This window comes from Barbus barbus (assembly GCF_936440315.1).
Source record: "Barbus barbus genome assembly, chromosome: 34".
Classification (NCBI taxonomy): Eukaryota; Metazoa; Chordata; class Actinopteri; order Cypriniformes; family Cyprinidae; genus Barbus; species Barbus barbus.
The window spans coordinates 6,524,286-6,539,283 of NC_136762.1; the positions used below are offsets into that span (position 1 = coordinate 6,524,286).

General features: G+C 33.7%; 1 protein-coding gene across 1 annotated transcript; it reads left to right on the forward strand.

Annotated features, from left to right (window-relative positions):
• The first annotated feature begins 379 nt into the window (after positions 1-379).
• Positions 380-14,767, forward strand: fxyd5 (FXYD domain containing ion transport regulator 5). Its single transcript, XM_079392147.1, has 9 exons — positions 380-686; positions 4,682-4,727; positions 7,299-7,397; positions 7,730-7,870; positions 8,478-8,525; positions 9,764-9,793; positions 11,573-11,647; positions 11,757-11,802; positions 13,942-14,767. The coding sequence occupies exons 1-9, from the start codon at positions 675-677 to the stop codon at positions 13,964-13,966; spliced, it is 522 nt and encodes a 173-aa protein (XP_079248273.1). The 5' UTR covers positions 380-674; the 3' UTR covers positions 13,967-14,767.
• The last annotated feature ends 231 nt before the right edge of the window (positions 14,768-14,998 follow it).

Consider the following 14,998-nt stretch of genomic DNA (forward strand, 5'->3'; position numbering starts at 1 on the left):
TTTATTTTTATATTTTTGTTTTATATTAGTATATTTATATTTATTTGTATATGTATATTTATTTGTATATATAAAATAAATACAAATATATGTATATTTATATCATATTTATTTTATATTTTGATTATATATATATATGCATATATATATATGCATATATATATATATATATATATATATATATATATATATAATAAATGCAATAAAAATAATTACAAAAATAATCGATACAAAGTTTAAAATTAGATAGTTTAAAATGACAAAGATTAAATTATTCAATACAAAAATATTAAAATGTAATAGAATAATAAAATGTTCTCCTTTATGTGTTGCTTATACAAAGAAAAATAGATGTTATTCTGATGTCAGGCTAGATTTTGAATGTGCAGATACAAAGAGCTGCTTAGACAATGAGTTACAGTGCTGATACACACAATGTGAGAGGCTGGCATTAACACAGTTTGAATTGTAGACAATAGCTGATGAGACGGGCATAAAAGAGGACTGGCAGATGTGGACAGAGTGAGAGGCCTTAGTAAGAAGGACTGAGCGTGAGAGGAAGTTTGACGTTAGGGCGTGGTTAACCAACCAACATCCATATTTTCTCTTTTACAACAAACTGGCAGATGCTGTGCTTTGTTTGACTCTGATTGGATGCGGGACGTAAGATCAAAATGAACATCAAGGTAAGTGAAATCATACAGTTGATATTTAAGCATACGCTTATTTTTGGAGTTTCACAGCTTACACAGATGCTACAAGGTAAGCAGAATAGAGCGTCTGAGAAAGACAGAGATGTGGAGATGATATGCTTAGCCACAGGCACACATGCTTCAAGCATGTCAGGTCACTGTGGACCAGCCTATTTGTTTATCTGATCCATCGATCATGTAAGACCCGGAGAACCATCTGTCTTTAGAAACAGGTAAACACACTCACTCACCTGCAGAAGAAAATGAAGCACACAGCCACAGTTCAATACACGCTTGCCCTCGCATAGATCAAAGTGGCTGCTTCTAATGAAAAAGGTCTTGCAGGCCACAAAATAAAATAGAAAAGGAACAAATAAATGTGCAATATTAATAATAAATGTTTATTTATTCAATGTTTTTTTAATGAAAGTTAGTAAAAGTCAAAAATAAACAAAATGGTCAGCTGGGTGTATTTCACTCCAAAATCAGAAAAAAATATATATCTAAAAATACTTAGCATGATAAAAACTGAGGCCTATTAGTGCATTTAAAAATAATAAATTTTTTCTGTTTGATTTGTCATAAAAATACCATCACAGACACTCTTACAAAATATAATTTTTTTTTTTTTTACTCATTTTATGACAGCTTATAAAGTTGCAGAGTTAATGCCATGTTCTATAAAGTTAGAAATATTACTTTGAAAGCTATGGCCAGTATATTAATGGATAGATCCGTCGAGACATTGAATTATGCTCATACCCCACTTTCACTCCATTAAGTTACATTTCTTTATGACTCGGAGTCGTCTCTGCTTTAAAAGGTGTTATACAAGACGGGAGTAATTGGCTTGATCTAACCTTTCGACAAACTAAATGTTCAGTGGTAACACGTGGCAGCAGTTCACGCTTACAGGAAGTAGTGTGAAGTACGCCTCACTTGTATTTTGAATAGGCACTACTACTGTTCTTATTTGTTGTTGTAAGGGAAAGCGGAGATAATTGTAACATAATTTGATTTTTGCTCACTTATTCAGAAAATGTTTAGCCTAGAGCTTTGATATGATGCATTAATCATCTTTGACATGTCAGCAGTCATTACTTGTGTTAATTAAATTTATAACTTAATTGAGTCCGATAATTAAACTGTATGGACACAAAAGCTCCATGCTGAGCAGCGTTCTCCATATGCCAATTTCAACAGAACATGCTTAGGGCCACATCTCTGCTGGCTTAGAGGAAGCTCTTACAAACAGGAACATTGCACAATTTGTTGGAATATTGTTACCAAATCAGACCAGACAACATGAAACTGTTCAAACAGAGATAACTTTTTAAGTTTATGTATGATTTAAAAGATTGGAAATGAAATGTTAAGCCTAAACCATGCTCAGAAAATAAATAAATTAATAATAATAATACTGATGGTTGTTACTGGTTGTCTGTTATCTTTGATGTTGTTATGGTGAGACTATGCATTTAGTTATGATACATTTACTCGTCATAATATTTATACCATTTCTCTCTCTGATTATTAATTATCAACAACATGAATAAAACAACTTTTTCTGCATTTCAATGCAAATCTGATTATCACTATTGATTTTGACACTGACACATCTTACCCCTGAAGCATCTGATGTAGTTCAGCCCACATTTTTCAAATAAATTAATACTTTTATTGAGCAAGGACACATTAAATTGATCAAAAGTGACATTAAAGACTTGCATTTTTGCAAAAAAAAAAAAAAAAAATTTTCAAATAAATGTTTTGAAATTTGTATTAATCAAAGAAAGCTATATTTATCAGTGAGTCAATGGCAATCAATGATAATCACAAATGTTTCTTTAAATCAGCATATTATAATGATTTCTAAAATGATTACTGATCATATAACACTGAAGACTGGAGGAATGGCTGCTGAAAATTCAGCTTTGCATCACAGAAATGAATTACATTTTAAAATATATTCAAACAGAAGACATTTATTTTAAATTGTAATAATATTTCACAATTTTATATATATATAATTTTATAATATTTCACTGTTTTTATTGTATATTTGATCAAATAAATAGAGCCTTGGTAAGTATAAGAATTATAAATATATATATTTTTAATTATTATTATTATTATTATTATTATTTTAAATCATATCCACCCCAATGCTTAAAATGAAAAAAAAAAAAATGCTTATTTTAATAATCCATGGCTTATTTTAGCACCTTTCATGATAAAAGCCTGTCAAAAAATCTGACATGGAAAAAAATATATTTATCATTTTTTTCTCATGTGTATTTCATGTGATAGATCTTTTCTGTGTACTGTTGGCCAGATAAAGAGGCTGACACAGTTTACCCCACGCTCGCTGACACACTAAGACTCTTCTGTCATTGGTTCGTATTTAAAGCTGCGAGTTTTGGCCTAGTCTGTTCTATCACACCTACAGAACGATGGTATTTTTGGTGCTGCAGTTGTTTGATTATACTAATGGAGAGCTCGGTGACTGTAATGCCGGCCTGTCATCTGATGTATCATAATCCAGTGTTTGTGTTGTGTGCTTGCTCATGTCACTGTTACTAAGTAACCCCTCCCCTCAGAAACACTGGCAGCCTTCTATTGTTGGGCTTTTATGGATCAAAAGGCACACATTTCCAAAACAACCACATCTCAGAATTGATTGGCTAATGATAATGTTGGGAAATGTCAAGACCTTTCATCTCAAATGCTTTCATTGCACGGGCAGAATGTTTACGGCAGCGCAAGAAAACCGTAAAGCACCATAACACAAGCATGGCTGCTAAATATTCAACATGAAATCAAAAATAAACCTACTTACAGTATTCTGCTGTTCAAAAGTTGGTAAGTTGTGCTCACCAAGGCTGCATTTATTTGATCAAAAATACAGTAAAAACTGTGAAATATTATTACATTTTAAATAACTGTTTTCTATTTAAAAACATTTTAAAATGTAATTTATTCCTGTGATGCAATGCTGAATTTTCAGCATAATTACTCAAATCTTCAGTGTCATATGGACAAAAAAACAGTCATAAGGGTCAATTTTATAAAATTGAGATTTATACAGCATCTGAAAGCTGAATAAATAAGTTTTCCATTGATGTATGGTTTGTTAGGATAGGACAATATCTGGCCGAGATACAACTATTTGAAAGTCTGGAATCTAAATATTGAGAAAATTGCCTTTAAAGTTGTCCAAATGAAGTCCTTAGCAATGCATATTAAGTTTTGATATATTTACAGTAGGAAATTTACTAAATATCTTTATGGAACATGATCTTTGTCCCAATGATTTTTTGCATAAAATAAAAATCAATAATTTTGACCCATACAATGTATTTTTGACTATTGCTACAAATATACCCCAGCGACTTAAGACTGGTTTTGTGCTCCAGGGTCACATATAATCTTTCAGAAATCATTCATTATGCTAATTTGCTTCTCAAAAAAACATTTATTATTATTATCACAGTTGAAAACGGTTCTGCTGATTAAAACGTTTATGAAATAATTATATTCTTAGGATCCTTTGGTGAATAGAAAGTTCAAAAGAACAACATTTATTTATTTAATGTAAAAATACAAAAGTCTTTTCTGACACTTTTCATTTTATTGTGTCCTTGCAATCAATAAAAGTAATAATTTTCCTTCTAAAAGACCTTAAAAAGGCAAACTCTTCTTCAGTCTGGTTCCATTCTGCACTATTCTTTCACTATCCAGTCAATTACCAATAGATAAACATAATTTTTATTTTTTTCTCAAATATTAAAAATGTCACATTATGGAAGTAAAATGGGTTCAAGTTGTTTTAAAGTTGCAATGGAATAAAAGAGAATAAAATGCTGAAAAAACAGCAGTGCTTTTTGGGAAAATGTACAAAAAAGGTCCTTTTGTACAGCCACCTTTTTCCACAGTCACGGAGATGTGCATTTGTGTGTTTGTGATTGTGAGTGTTTTCTCTTTTTCAGATCGTGTTGCGAGGGTCCGCCTTTCTTGTGTTACTCATCTTCAGAAGTGAGTTATCGTGATTCTTTCTCCTCTCTCTTTTTCTTTCACACGCACGCACACACACCGTCTTTTATTACGTTACACATATACATCATGAACATTTGTCAGCTTAATCTGATAAAGCCTATTTTTAATAAAATCCTACATTACCCAAAACCACGAATGACCAGCGGGTCTAATATGTGGGATTTTTCAGATGAATACTTCCAATAAAAGATTGATTATAGCAGTTGTGCAATAATCACAGTGTTTGCCAGTAGAATTGCTCAGTCTCATGTGGCCATTCATCTTTTGAAGGGATTCATTGGAAAAACTGCGCGTAGCCGGAAAATGCATACAAAAAAGCTGCGACCCGTCTCTGCTAGACCACAATTAGTCCTTGTTCTGTGGCAGGGTCTATGAGAGGCCTGCCTTCATTACAAACCGCAGCACTCTACTTCACCACACTGTTATTATGCCAGCCTCAGAATACATTTGCATTCATCTGCTGCTTGTGTCTGTCTAATCGTGAACTCTGAAGCCGGCCAGCATCATTGTGCTCAGTGTGTTCTTCAAACACTCATAAGTCATAATGGTGTCAGAAGGAGATTGGTGCTTATGCTTTATAAAAAAATTATCAGATGCTCTTGTAACAATCTCAGATATTTGTCTCTGAATCCTTAACGAAAGTATCAAATTCGTATTCTCTCTCTTTCGTTCTGTACTTTTATTTGTAATTTTGTGATTTGTGGATGAATGCTACATGCTTGAATGCTTAGATATTAGTCAAATTGTCTTTTTTAAAAAGTGTTATTTGTCATCTTTATTAAGTTACTCTCTCCATTTATTATTGTATTATATTAATAAAGTAATAAATATTATTTTTGTAATTTTTTTTATATTTGACAATCTAAAGTGAATAATATAATATAAAAAGAGCAAATATAATATATAAAAAGAGCATGTTGCATATCTCTCAATATAATACAATACTATATTATATTATATTATATAAAAAAGAGCATGTTGCATATCTCTCTGTCCAACTATACCGTCATGAATCTGGTCTATGAACTTCCGTTAACTCACCACCTGAGGTCACTCGCTCACCACATGGACTCTTGCACCACACTAACTGTTGCACGCCCCTTCAGACTACAATTCCCATCATCCATTGCACTGACAACACACAGCTGATTGCACTGATCACGCACCCTACATAAACCATGTACTTCCTCTTCCTCTCTGCCGAGTATTGTATTGTGTTTATCACTCCCCTAGTGTTAGCTGCCTTACCGAGCCCTTTCTTGTATCGTGGATTTACCCTTTGCCTTGCCGTTTGGACTCTGTTTGCACCTCTGTTGGACTACTGCTCGTATTCCTGTATTATCTCTCTGCCTTGCCCTGTTGGATATTGTTCGCCGATCGTCGACTCTCGCTAGCCCTAGGATTGCTCTGTGTCTTGCACGTACCATACCTGTTTGCCGTTGTTTGACCCTGCCTGTTTTTTGACTGTTTATTAATAAAAGCTTGCACATGGATCCGCACGTCTCACGTCTCGTTCGCCCCGTTACATATACACAAATGTATGTATTTATATTTTGGTTGGAGTTTTTTTTTTTTATACTATTATTAGATAATTATTAATTATATTATTACAGGCTTTCCTGTAGCTCAAATAGTAGAGCATGGCGCTAGCAACGCCAAGGTCATGGGTTCGATTCCCAGGGAAAGCAAGAGCTGATAATGTAAAAACTGTAACTTGAATGCAATGTAAGTCGCTTTGGATAAAAGTGTCTGCTAAATGCGTAAATGTAAATATTATTAATATATATAATTAATATTATTATTATTATTTATTTTTTTACTACTTTTTAAATTTGATCTAAAAGAGTTAGTGGCATATCTGTCTGGCTTCTTTATTATCTTTATCGTTTTTATATGGTGTCTATATTTATATTCATATAAACTGTATTATTTTATATGAATAAAAATAAAATAATGTAATATTTTAGTACTTTTTAATTAAAACAATTTAAAATGAATAGAATAGACTAGAAAAAGAGCAAGTATAACATATCTCTCTGACCAGCTACATATATGTATGCATTTATATTTTCTTCATTATCTTAATTTTTGTCTATATTTATATTCATACAAACTGCATTTCTTGCTGTAGCTTTGAAATCAATCTGTTTTGGGCCTTAAATTATAAGTCTGTGAAATAGATTTATATCCATTGCCCATTTTAAGCAGGTGTTTGCTTATGCCATTTTTTGGTAATGGTATTTTTATATGCTATAAATAATATCATAAGATAACCATCAGCCTTCAAAATATTTTTTTGAAAAATGGTCAAGGTACATTGTTGAAAATTCCCCTGGGAAATTAATATCCCAAGATCTTGAACTGTATCCCAGAAAACATACTTTCCGGCAACTCCAAAATATACGAGATATGATCAGCATCCAAATTACCTCTTGAGCATTTTTATTACCTATAGAGAAGCACGAGATTTCTCCACCCAAACTCTTTCCAGCTTCATGAAAAACTTTTACTCACTAAAGCCAAAATGTGTCTGTGTTTCTGTCTATAAAGGTTATGCAGCTGAGAACGTGACACAAACAGAGACCCCGACACCAATGGAAAGCTCCACACCTCCGTTTTTTAGCTCTAAACCCACAAATGTGGGTCAGGGTAGGATTTTAATTTTATTTTTTACCTATTTATTTCCCCACATCTCAGAGTTGCCTATAAATTGTAGTCAGTTTATGTTTTATATGTTTATTCTATACTTGTTCCCAATTTATTTGCGGTTTTGAATCTAAGTGTTTGCAATACAGCTAAACTGAGTTACAGATCCAGTACAAAATGTCTTCGTTCTCCATTTACCTTGATAACATACTCTGTAAAGTTTGATTTGTCATGGAAGGAATTGATTTTTGGTGGCATAATAAACCGGTGATATTTGTTTTGGCTTATATCTCAAATACAATTCAATCACGAAAGTGTTCGCCTCGTTCCTTCAGATAACCCGAATGCGACAGGGGTGACAACGAGCCCAGATGCAGAGCAGTCTAACCTCACCGCGACTACAACAGTCACTGACAGCTCTACCGACTCCCCGATGACCTCCGCTGCGACCTCTGAAAAGACACCCGCCACACAGCGTAAGCTTTGATTCTGACTCAAATACAACTTTGGTTTCAGAGGAAGGACTTTCAGTGTGGGATTGGGGGAGGGTAACAGAGCTGAGGATTGCATGAATAGCTGAGAGGCTTCCTCTTTACTCATGCAATTCATATCAAGGGCACACATAACTTAGAAACTAATTAGCAGGTAATTAGAAAAACTTCAAGGCTCTTTCCATGCTGAGAGGCTTAAAGATAATGCGGTGTTTCCGCGGGATTGAGGAGCACTGTCGCGGTGAGCTGATATGCTTTATGAAGAATCAACCAACCATATATCCTGGGAGAGCAGTGCCATTGAAATATGCAGGAATTGTATTTGAAAGACAAGGCCGGACAGAGAAGGAGTGCTGCTGGAATTTAATTAGAAGCAATTACGGACAAATCCATAGGATTGCGATAAGAGGAAGCGTCTGCTTTTCACACGGAAAGGCTTTGCTGTCAACCTACATTATGGTCAAAAGTGGTATTCAAAAGCTCCCTTCTGTTCATAATTCTGTGAATTTTAGGAAAGAATGTACATGCTAAATTAGGTTTCTCTCTTTGTCTTTTTCCTTGACCTCGCTTTCCTCTCATTTTCTCTTTGCAGCGGCCCATAACACCAGCACCTCCAGAACCGCCAAAGCTGTGGTGTGGGGTAAAACTTTCTCATCATCATCTTCTTACTTAAATGTATTCTACAGCCTTTTCACTCATGATATGTTGGAGGTGTTACTTTCCATTGTATCTGTCAATAAAATCTTTGTCAATAATGCATAGTTTCAGAAAGATTCAGTTAAAAAAAATATATATATAATCTAAAATTATACAACATTAAATCAATAAATAAATATATATATATATATATATATATATATATATATATATATATAATTTTTATTTTTTTAAGTCATAAAAGTTAAAATATAGAAGTTTTTCATTTCATTTTGAGATTTTTTTTGTATAAAGCTCATTAAGGAATAGCAAAAATTAAATGTAAACTATATGCACATAATTTTATAAATTAAATGTATACATATAAAACAATTAATATTCTAATAAAGTAATAATTAAAATAGTATGTCAAATACTTATTGAATTATAATTATATAATATTTTAATTGTTTTATATACACATATCAATCCTTAAATAATCATTGTATTCATTTTTTTTTTTAAATCTATAATTTTTTTAAATGTACACTTTAATCTAATTGAAATATACACTACCGTTCAAATATTTGGGATCGGTAAGATATTAGGCAAATTGTTGAAAGCAGTCTCTTATGCTCAAAAATACAGTAAAAACACAAATATTGTGAAATACTATTACAATTTTATGTTTGTGAGTATTACAGTTTTATGTTAATTTTTTCAAGCTATTTGATGAATATAAAGTTCAAAAGAACTAATTTATTTTAACAAGGAAATATATATATAATTCACAGTTAGTAATTATTTAATTTTGTATTCCACTAAAACAATAAAAAACATTGAGTGATTAAATATATAAAGACGTCTTTTTGTATCATAATTTTTTGGATAGGATACCTTTTTTAAATTCCATCATACATTTATAAAATATGAAAAACCAATATCGGTCTCCATTTTTTTTACCCATCAAGTAATTTGCATAAACAGCATCTCATTGACACAACTCTGATTAAATCATAGAAAATTAGTGTCGGAGGTCATGTAAGGTGGACAGGTCATAGATTGTTTCATCCCATTAGACCCATTAGACACCATGAACACACACACCCACACATATACTACTGGCTTATTTAGCATATTATGAAAATAATAGAGTTCATTAAATTTTATAGGCACATGGACTGTTTTCAGGTCTTGTTTATGATGTCAAAACCTCTCTAAACTCTGCAATTTCCTCAACAGATAAGAAATGGGATGAGCCGTTTCATTACGGTAAGTATCTGTTTAATCATTCAGTAATTGGTGCTTGCTAATGCAGACATCACAGTTACTACTAGAACAACCCCCTAACCCAGAGTATTGAACGTCGGCCTGTAACTCGTTGCGCAGCGTTTGTTCTACAGACATGATGATACTTTAAATCATGTGCTGTTTGTGCTACAACATTTCCAAGTGACTGGACTTATTTCTCACTTAATGAATGATAAAACATGCAACAGACAGAACATCACGGTAATTAGCAGTGTTATTTTATTAGTTATATATTATTATAGTATTTAATGTTTGGAAGTAGTTTTTATTTTTATATTTTAATTTTACTTAAAGTTTAGTAATTTTGTTCTTTTTATTTATTTTTCTATTTAGCTTTATTTTTGTTCCAGTTTTAGTTATAGTTTAGTGCTTCAACTTAAACATTTATTAAATAAATATTTCACCCAAAAATTTAAATTTGCTAAAAATGTACCCTCGGGCCATCCAAAATATGGACGAGTTTGTTTCTTCATCAGAACAGATTTGGAGAAATTTAGCATTACATAATTTGCTCACAATGGCTTTGCTACAGTGAATGGGTGCCGTCAGAACACTGCCAAAACACCTGATAAAAAATAATATACATAATAACAAATCCATCATTAAGACATTTTTTTTTTACTTCCGTCGCTTCTGGCAAAAATCCATAATCCATAATAACGCTTCCTCCAGTAAAAAAGTGCATCCCCTCACATCAAAATCCACAGACCTCTTTGTATAGAATTGAACTTTTGGACCGTTTTCAATTGTAAACAGTGCTTGATCTGTACATATTTCTCTCCTGATTCAGATGAGATTACTTTTTTTTTTTTTATCAGAGAAAGCAATATTATGGATAGAGGACTCATATTTGTGATGAGTTTGTTTATTACAAGCATGCAGCTTTTTACTTCACAAGACTATAATTGATTTTGTTGGCACCCATTCACTGCAGAAGATCCATTGGTCATGCTAAATCTGATGAAGAAATAAACTCATCTACATCTTAGATGGCCTGAGAGTGAGTAACTTTTCAGCAAATTTTAATTTGTGGTTGAACTATTGTTTTAAATAGTTTCAGTTAACAATAACATTAATAGACCCCGTATATAGAGATCTTGTGGAACTCGTTACCAACTAATGAAGAAATTTGGCAGTTTTATTTTTAATGTCACAACTGTGCTGCTCAGGTGTTAATTGTCTGCTGGGTATTCTGGTACGAGCCCTTGACAGTGCATTCGAACACAGACTGGAGGAACTCCATCTCCCTGTCAGTGGAAAGTATTGTGTTTATAAGAAGCACAGAGGTGCCGAGCATGGGAGCACTATTACTGTCTCAAGAGCTGTAGTTAAAAGCTTATGACCTGGCGACAGCCGCTGCTTCAATCATTTCCTATTGTTAGGGCAGCTACAGGGCATCTGATTTTCAGGAAATAGCCTCATTAGCTGTGACCCGTAGATGCCTCTGTTCTGCATTCATTCCCCAGGAACTAAGTTTGTAAGTGCCTGAATGTGTTTCAGAGTCATCAGTTAAGGGTGTTTTATGCCGGTTCAGTATTACTTCAAAGCCTGTGTGTGTGCAAGGTTTTGCCTGCTTTGTGGGTACCGAATGTTCCCACAGGAATAGTAAAACCAGGAATCAGCTGCCAGCCATAAGGAAAAACGCTTAATAAACTTAATAAATTTGGATGTACTAGGATGTAGATGTATTCTGTGAGTGTGTGTTTTGCATCACATAACATGACTTGTTTTTTTTTTTAGATTACAATTCTCTACGATATGTAGGGTTGACCATCGCTGCGGTTCTCTTTGTGATGGGAATCATGGTGCTTGGTTGTAAGTAAACCCAACTTCAAGTCTCAGTCCTGATTGCTTTTATAAACCGTTACGTTTCAAATCCCTAAACCTCTCTCCTCTCTTTTTCCATTTTTCCTCCATCTGGAAGGTGGCAATGTGAAACGAATGCCACAGTGTCGTATTGGCAAAGGAAGGTGAGTGTGTGTTTGTGTGTGAGGCTGTGAAGTTCTTTTCAATGGCATACCTATGGTGTATGATGAATGAACTGGAAATAGAATAAGATGTCATTTTTAATATCTTTCTTGATTCATTATTTGATTAGACTGCCCAAATGTCTATTTTAATGCTATTCTATATTTCAGTCTATTTAGACTGCTTAAATATATTTGTATATGATATATGTACAGTATACTAACATTACATTCTGAATAATAGGCTAAAGTAGTTGGTGGTACACAGTGTATACTGTACATTATTTTGCTCTGTTTATAAGTTTTTTTGTGCAAACATGTCATCACATTTGGCACTGGAATTTGGGTTTATTATTGGATACAGTAGTCCATGCTGGAAGCTCTACTGCTCATTTAGTCAAATGTAGTAGTTAATTTGAGAACATTTGCATGCTGTGTGTATACATGCTGTATACTTGCTTTAAAAGTAGTCTGCAAGTATGCGTTTTCGTACATAGCTATTGTGTGCTATTTGACTGCATTCAGTGATTGGGTGCATAATAACGTTTGGCCTCTTTTGTAACTTTCTAATGTGTCTTTATAATCATTATGGACTTCATTGTGTTTAGACGCCATTGGGCTTTTAAATAGATTGTTCTAAAACATATGATTTCAATCTTGCCGCATATGATGAAAGCGAAGAGTTTAACTGTAATGTGCTTATTATACACCTGTCTGTGCCATTTGAAAATGAAAATGTAAAAATACACAGCCAATGCATGGACAGAATGTCAGCTGAATTGACTTGTGCAAGAGAGACAACAAAACAATATATAATTTTAGTAATATAAGAGAAGAATAATGACACGCTTCTCTATGAAAAGAGCCTTTTCAAATGGTCTCAGCTATTAAGGCTAAAAGGCATAATTTTCTTTCTCTGCAAAATAGTAACAAGCGGTAACACTTTAGCTGGATGGAAAGCAGTTGTTGACTTAACTTTACCTCACAGAGCTGCTCTGAAAAGCCCGCTGGAGGCTTTAACAGCCGATTTATACTATTTAATGGAATATTTAAGAATAATAAGTCGCATTATATGACTTTAGAGTGAAGGTTAAATTTAAGAAAGCAGTCATTTAAAACGGGCTACATTTTTTTAATAAAAACAACTTTCAGTTGACTTAATTGTAAAAAATTTGCTAAAACATTTACTCACCCTCAGGTCATCCAAGATGTACCTGCAAATGAGTTTGTTTCTTCATCAGAGCAAAATTGGAGAAATCACTTCTTCACTAACAGATCCTCTGCAGTGAATGGGTGCCATCAGAATGAGAGTCCTAACATCTGAACATCACAAAAATCCACACAAATCCAATTTGTTAATTAACATCTTGTGAAGTGAAGAGCTGCATGTTTGTAAGTAACCAATCCATCATTGAGGCGTTTTAACTTTACACTTTCACTTCTGGCCAAAATCCATAATAACACTTCCTCCAGTGAAAAAGTCAATCACCTGTTGTCCTCTCACATCAAAACTTACCAACATATTTGTTTAGAACTGTTTTGGACTGGCTTCAAATGGTGTTTGATCTCTGCATATTTCTCTCCTGATTCAGACTTTTTCACTGGAGAAAGCAATATTATTGATAAAAGTGGTTTGAAGTTAAAAATGTCTTGATGGATTATTATGATGTCTTTATCAGCCGTTTGAACTTTCATTCTGACGGCACCCATTCACTGCAGAGGATTCATTGGTGAGCAAGTGACGTGATGCTAAATTTCTCCAAATCTGGTCCGATGAAAAAACCATCTTATCTACTGTACATCTTGGATGGCCTGAGGGTGAATCAATTTACAGCAAATTTTCATCATTGGGTGAAGAACATTCCCACAGGATGTTACTGGTGCAAACATCTGCTCACAAATTTGACATAGAATTAGTTTTCTTCTTGGTCACGCTGCGTTGCTGCTCAATTTAATAAAGTTAAACTCTGAAATGTTGACCTACTAGTTCAGTGTCAAAATGGCCTCCAGTGAACTGATTTACATTAACGTTTTTTTGTTTTGTTTTTGCTTTGAGAAGACTGAGAAAGTGCACAACTAACCTTTGTTTTCTCTCTCTATCTCTACAACCTGTTTCTAACCACTTTTTTTCTGTGTGTGTAGTTCATACGAGGTGACCAGAAATTAACACTTCTCCCAGCATTGATCAGCTGGCTCGGCAGTAAACAGAAGAACAGCAGGAGAACACAAAGGAGCCAGTCAGACCTGTTTCCACAGCGGTTACAGATTTACATTCCCCCCTTGTGAGAACAACATCATAAGGACAAGATGGAGAGGTTGTGTGTGTGAGCGTGTTCATTATTTCAAACTGATCTCCAGGTTTGTCACACAGAGGCGCCGGGGAATAAGATGCGTGCTATCGTGTGGCCCTAAATGCCAGCGGTAACACAACGGCTGGGACTTCGGCACATCCCAGCGTAATCACGCGTCTCAGACACAAAATCCCTTCATCCCTCTGCTCTCCTGCACCAAACTGCTCGGTTTAAGCGTCAAACTTTGTACAATGTAGACCTGTACTTGTGTTTTATTATTATTATTATTTCGATACTGTGCATCCTCAGATGTGTCTATCTTTTGGAAATGGAGAGAAGCGTTGTGTGGCTCACAAGCGACCTCAAGAGGCCTTCAGACACATTTATTATGAGTTCTCCCAAGAAGAGAGAATAAAAACAGTTTGGCTTAGTCTGTTTAGAGATTCATGTATCTGAATTCACCATCTACATCATGTCCTTGTACAAAAAAAAAAACATCTTTATCAGTGTATAAGGCCTGAATTTAAAATAAATAAAGTTTCATATTTCTTATCTTGCAATAAGCTCGGTTGGGCTGTCAGCAGTGGAAAATGAGTATATGCTGATGTCACTGGAAAAATGAAAATATCAAGACCATCTTTCAGTAACATTTACCATTAGCAAAAAATAAATCTGACAAAAAAAAAAAGCTGTTTTTTTTTTCTTCCATAGTGCATAAAAGGAGATCTGCAGATGCTCGTTTATGAACAACAAAACTGAATGGTCATTAACTAAAGCAAGCAAATAAACAAACAAACAAAAGTTTTTTTAAATAAATCTAAATATTAGATGAAAAACGTAAGGGATAATTTGAAATTATGTTCCTTTGGCAACTAAATGTAATAAAAAGTAGTAAAAGTACTAAAACT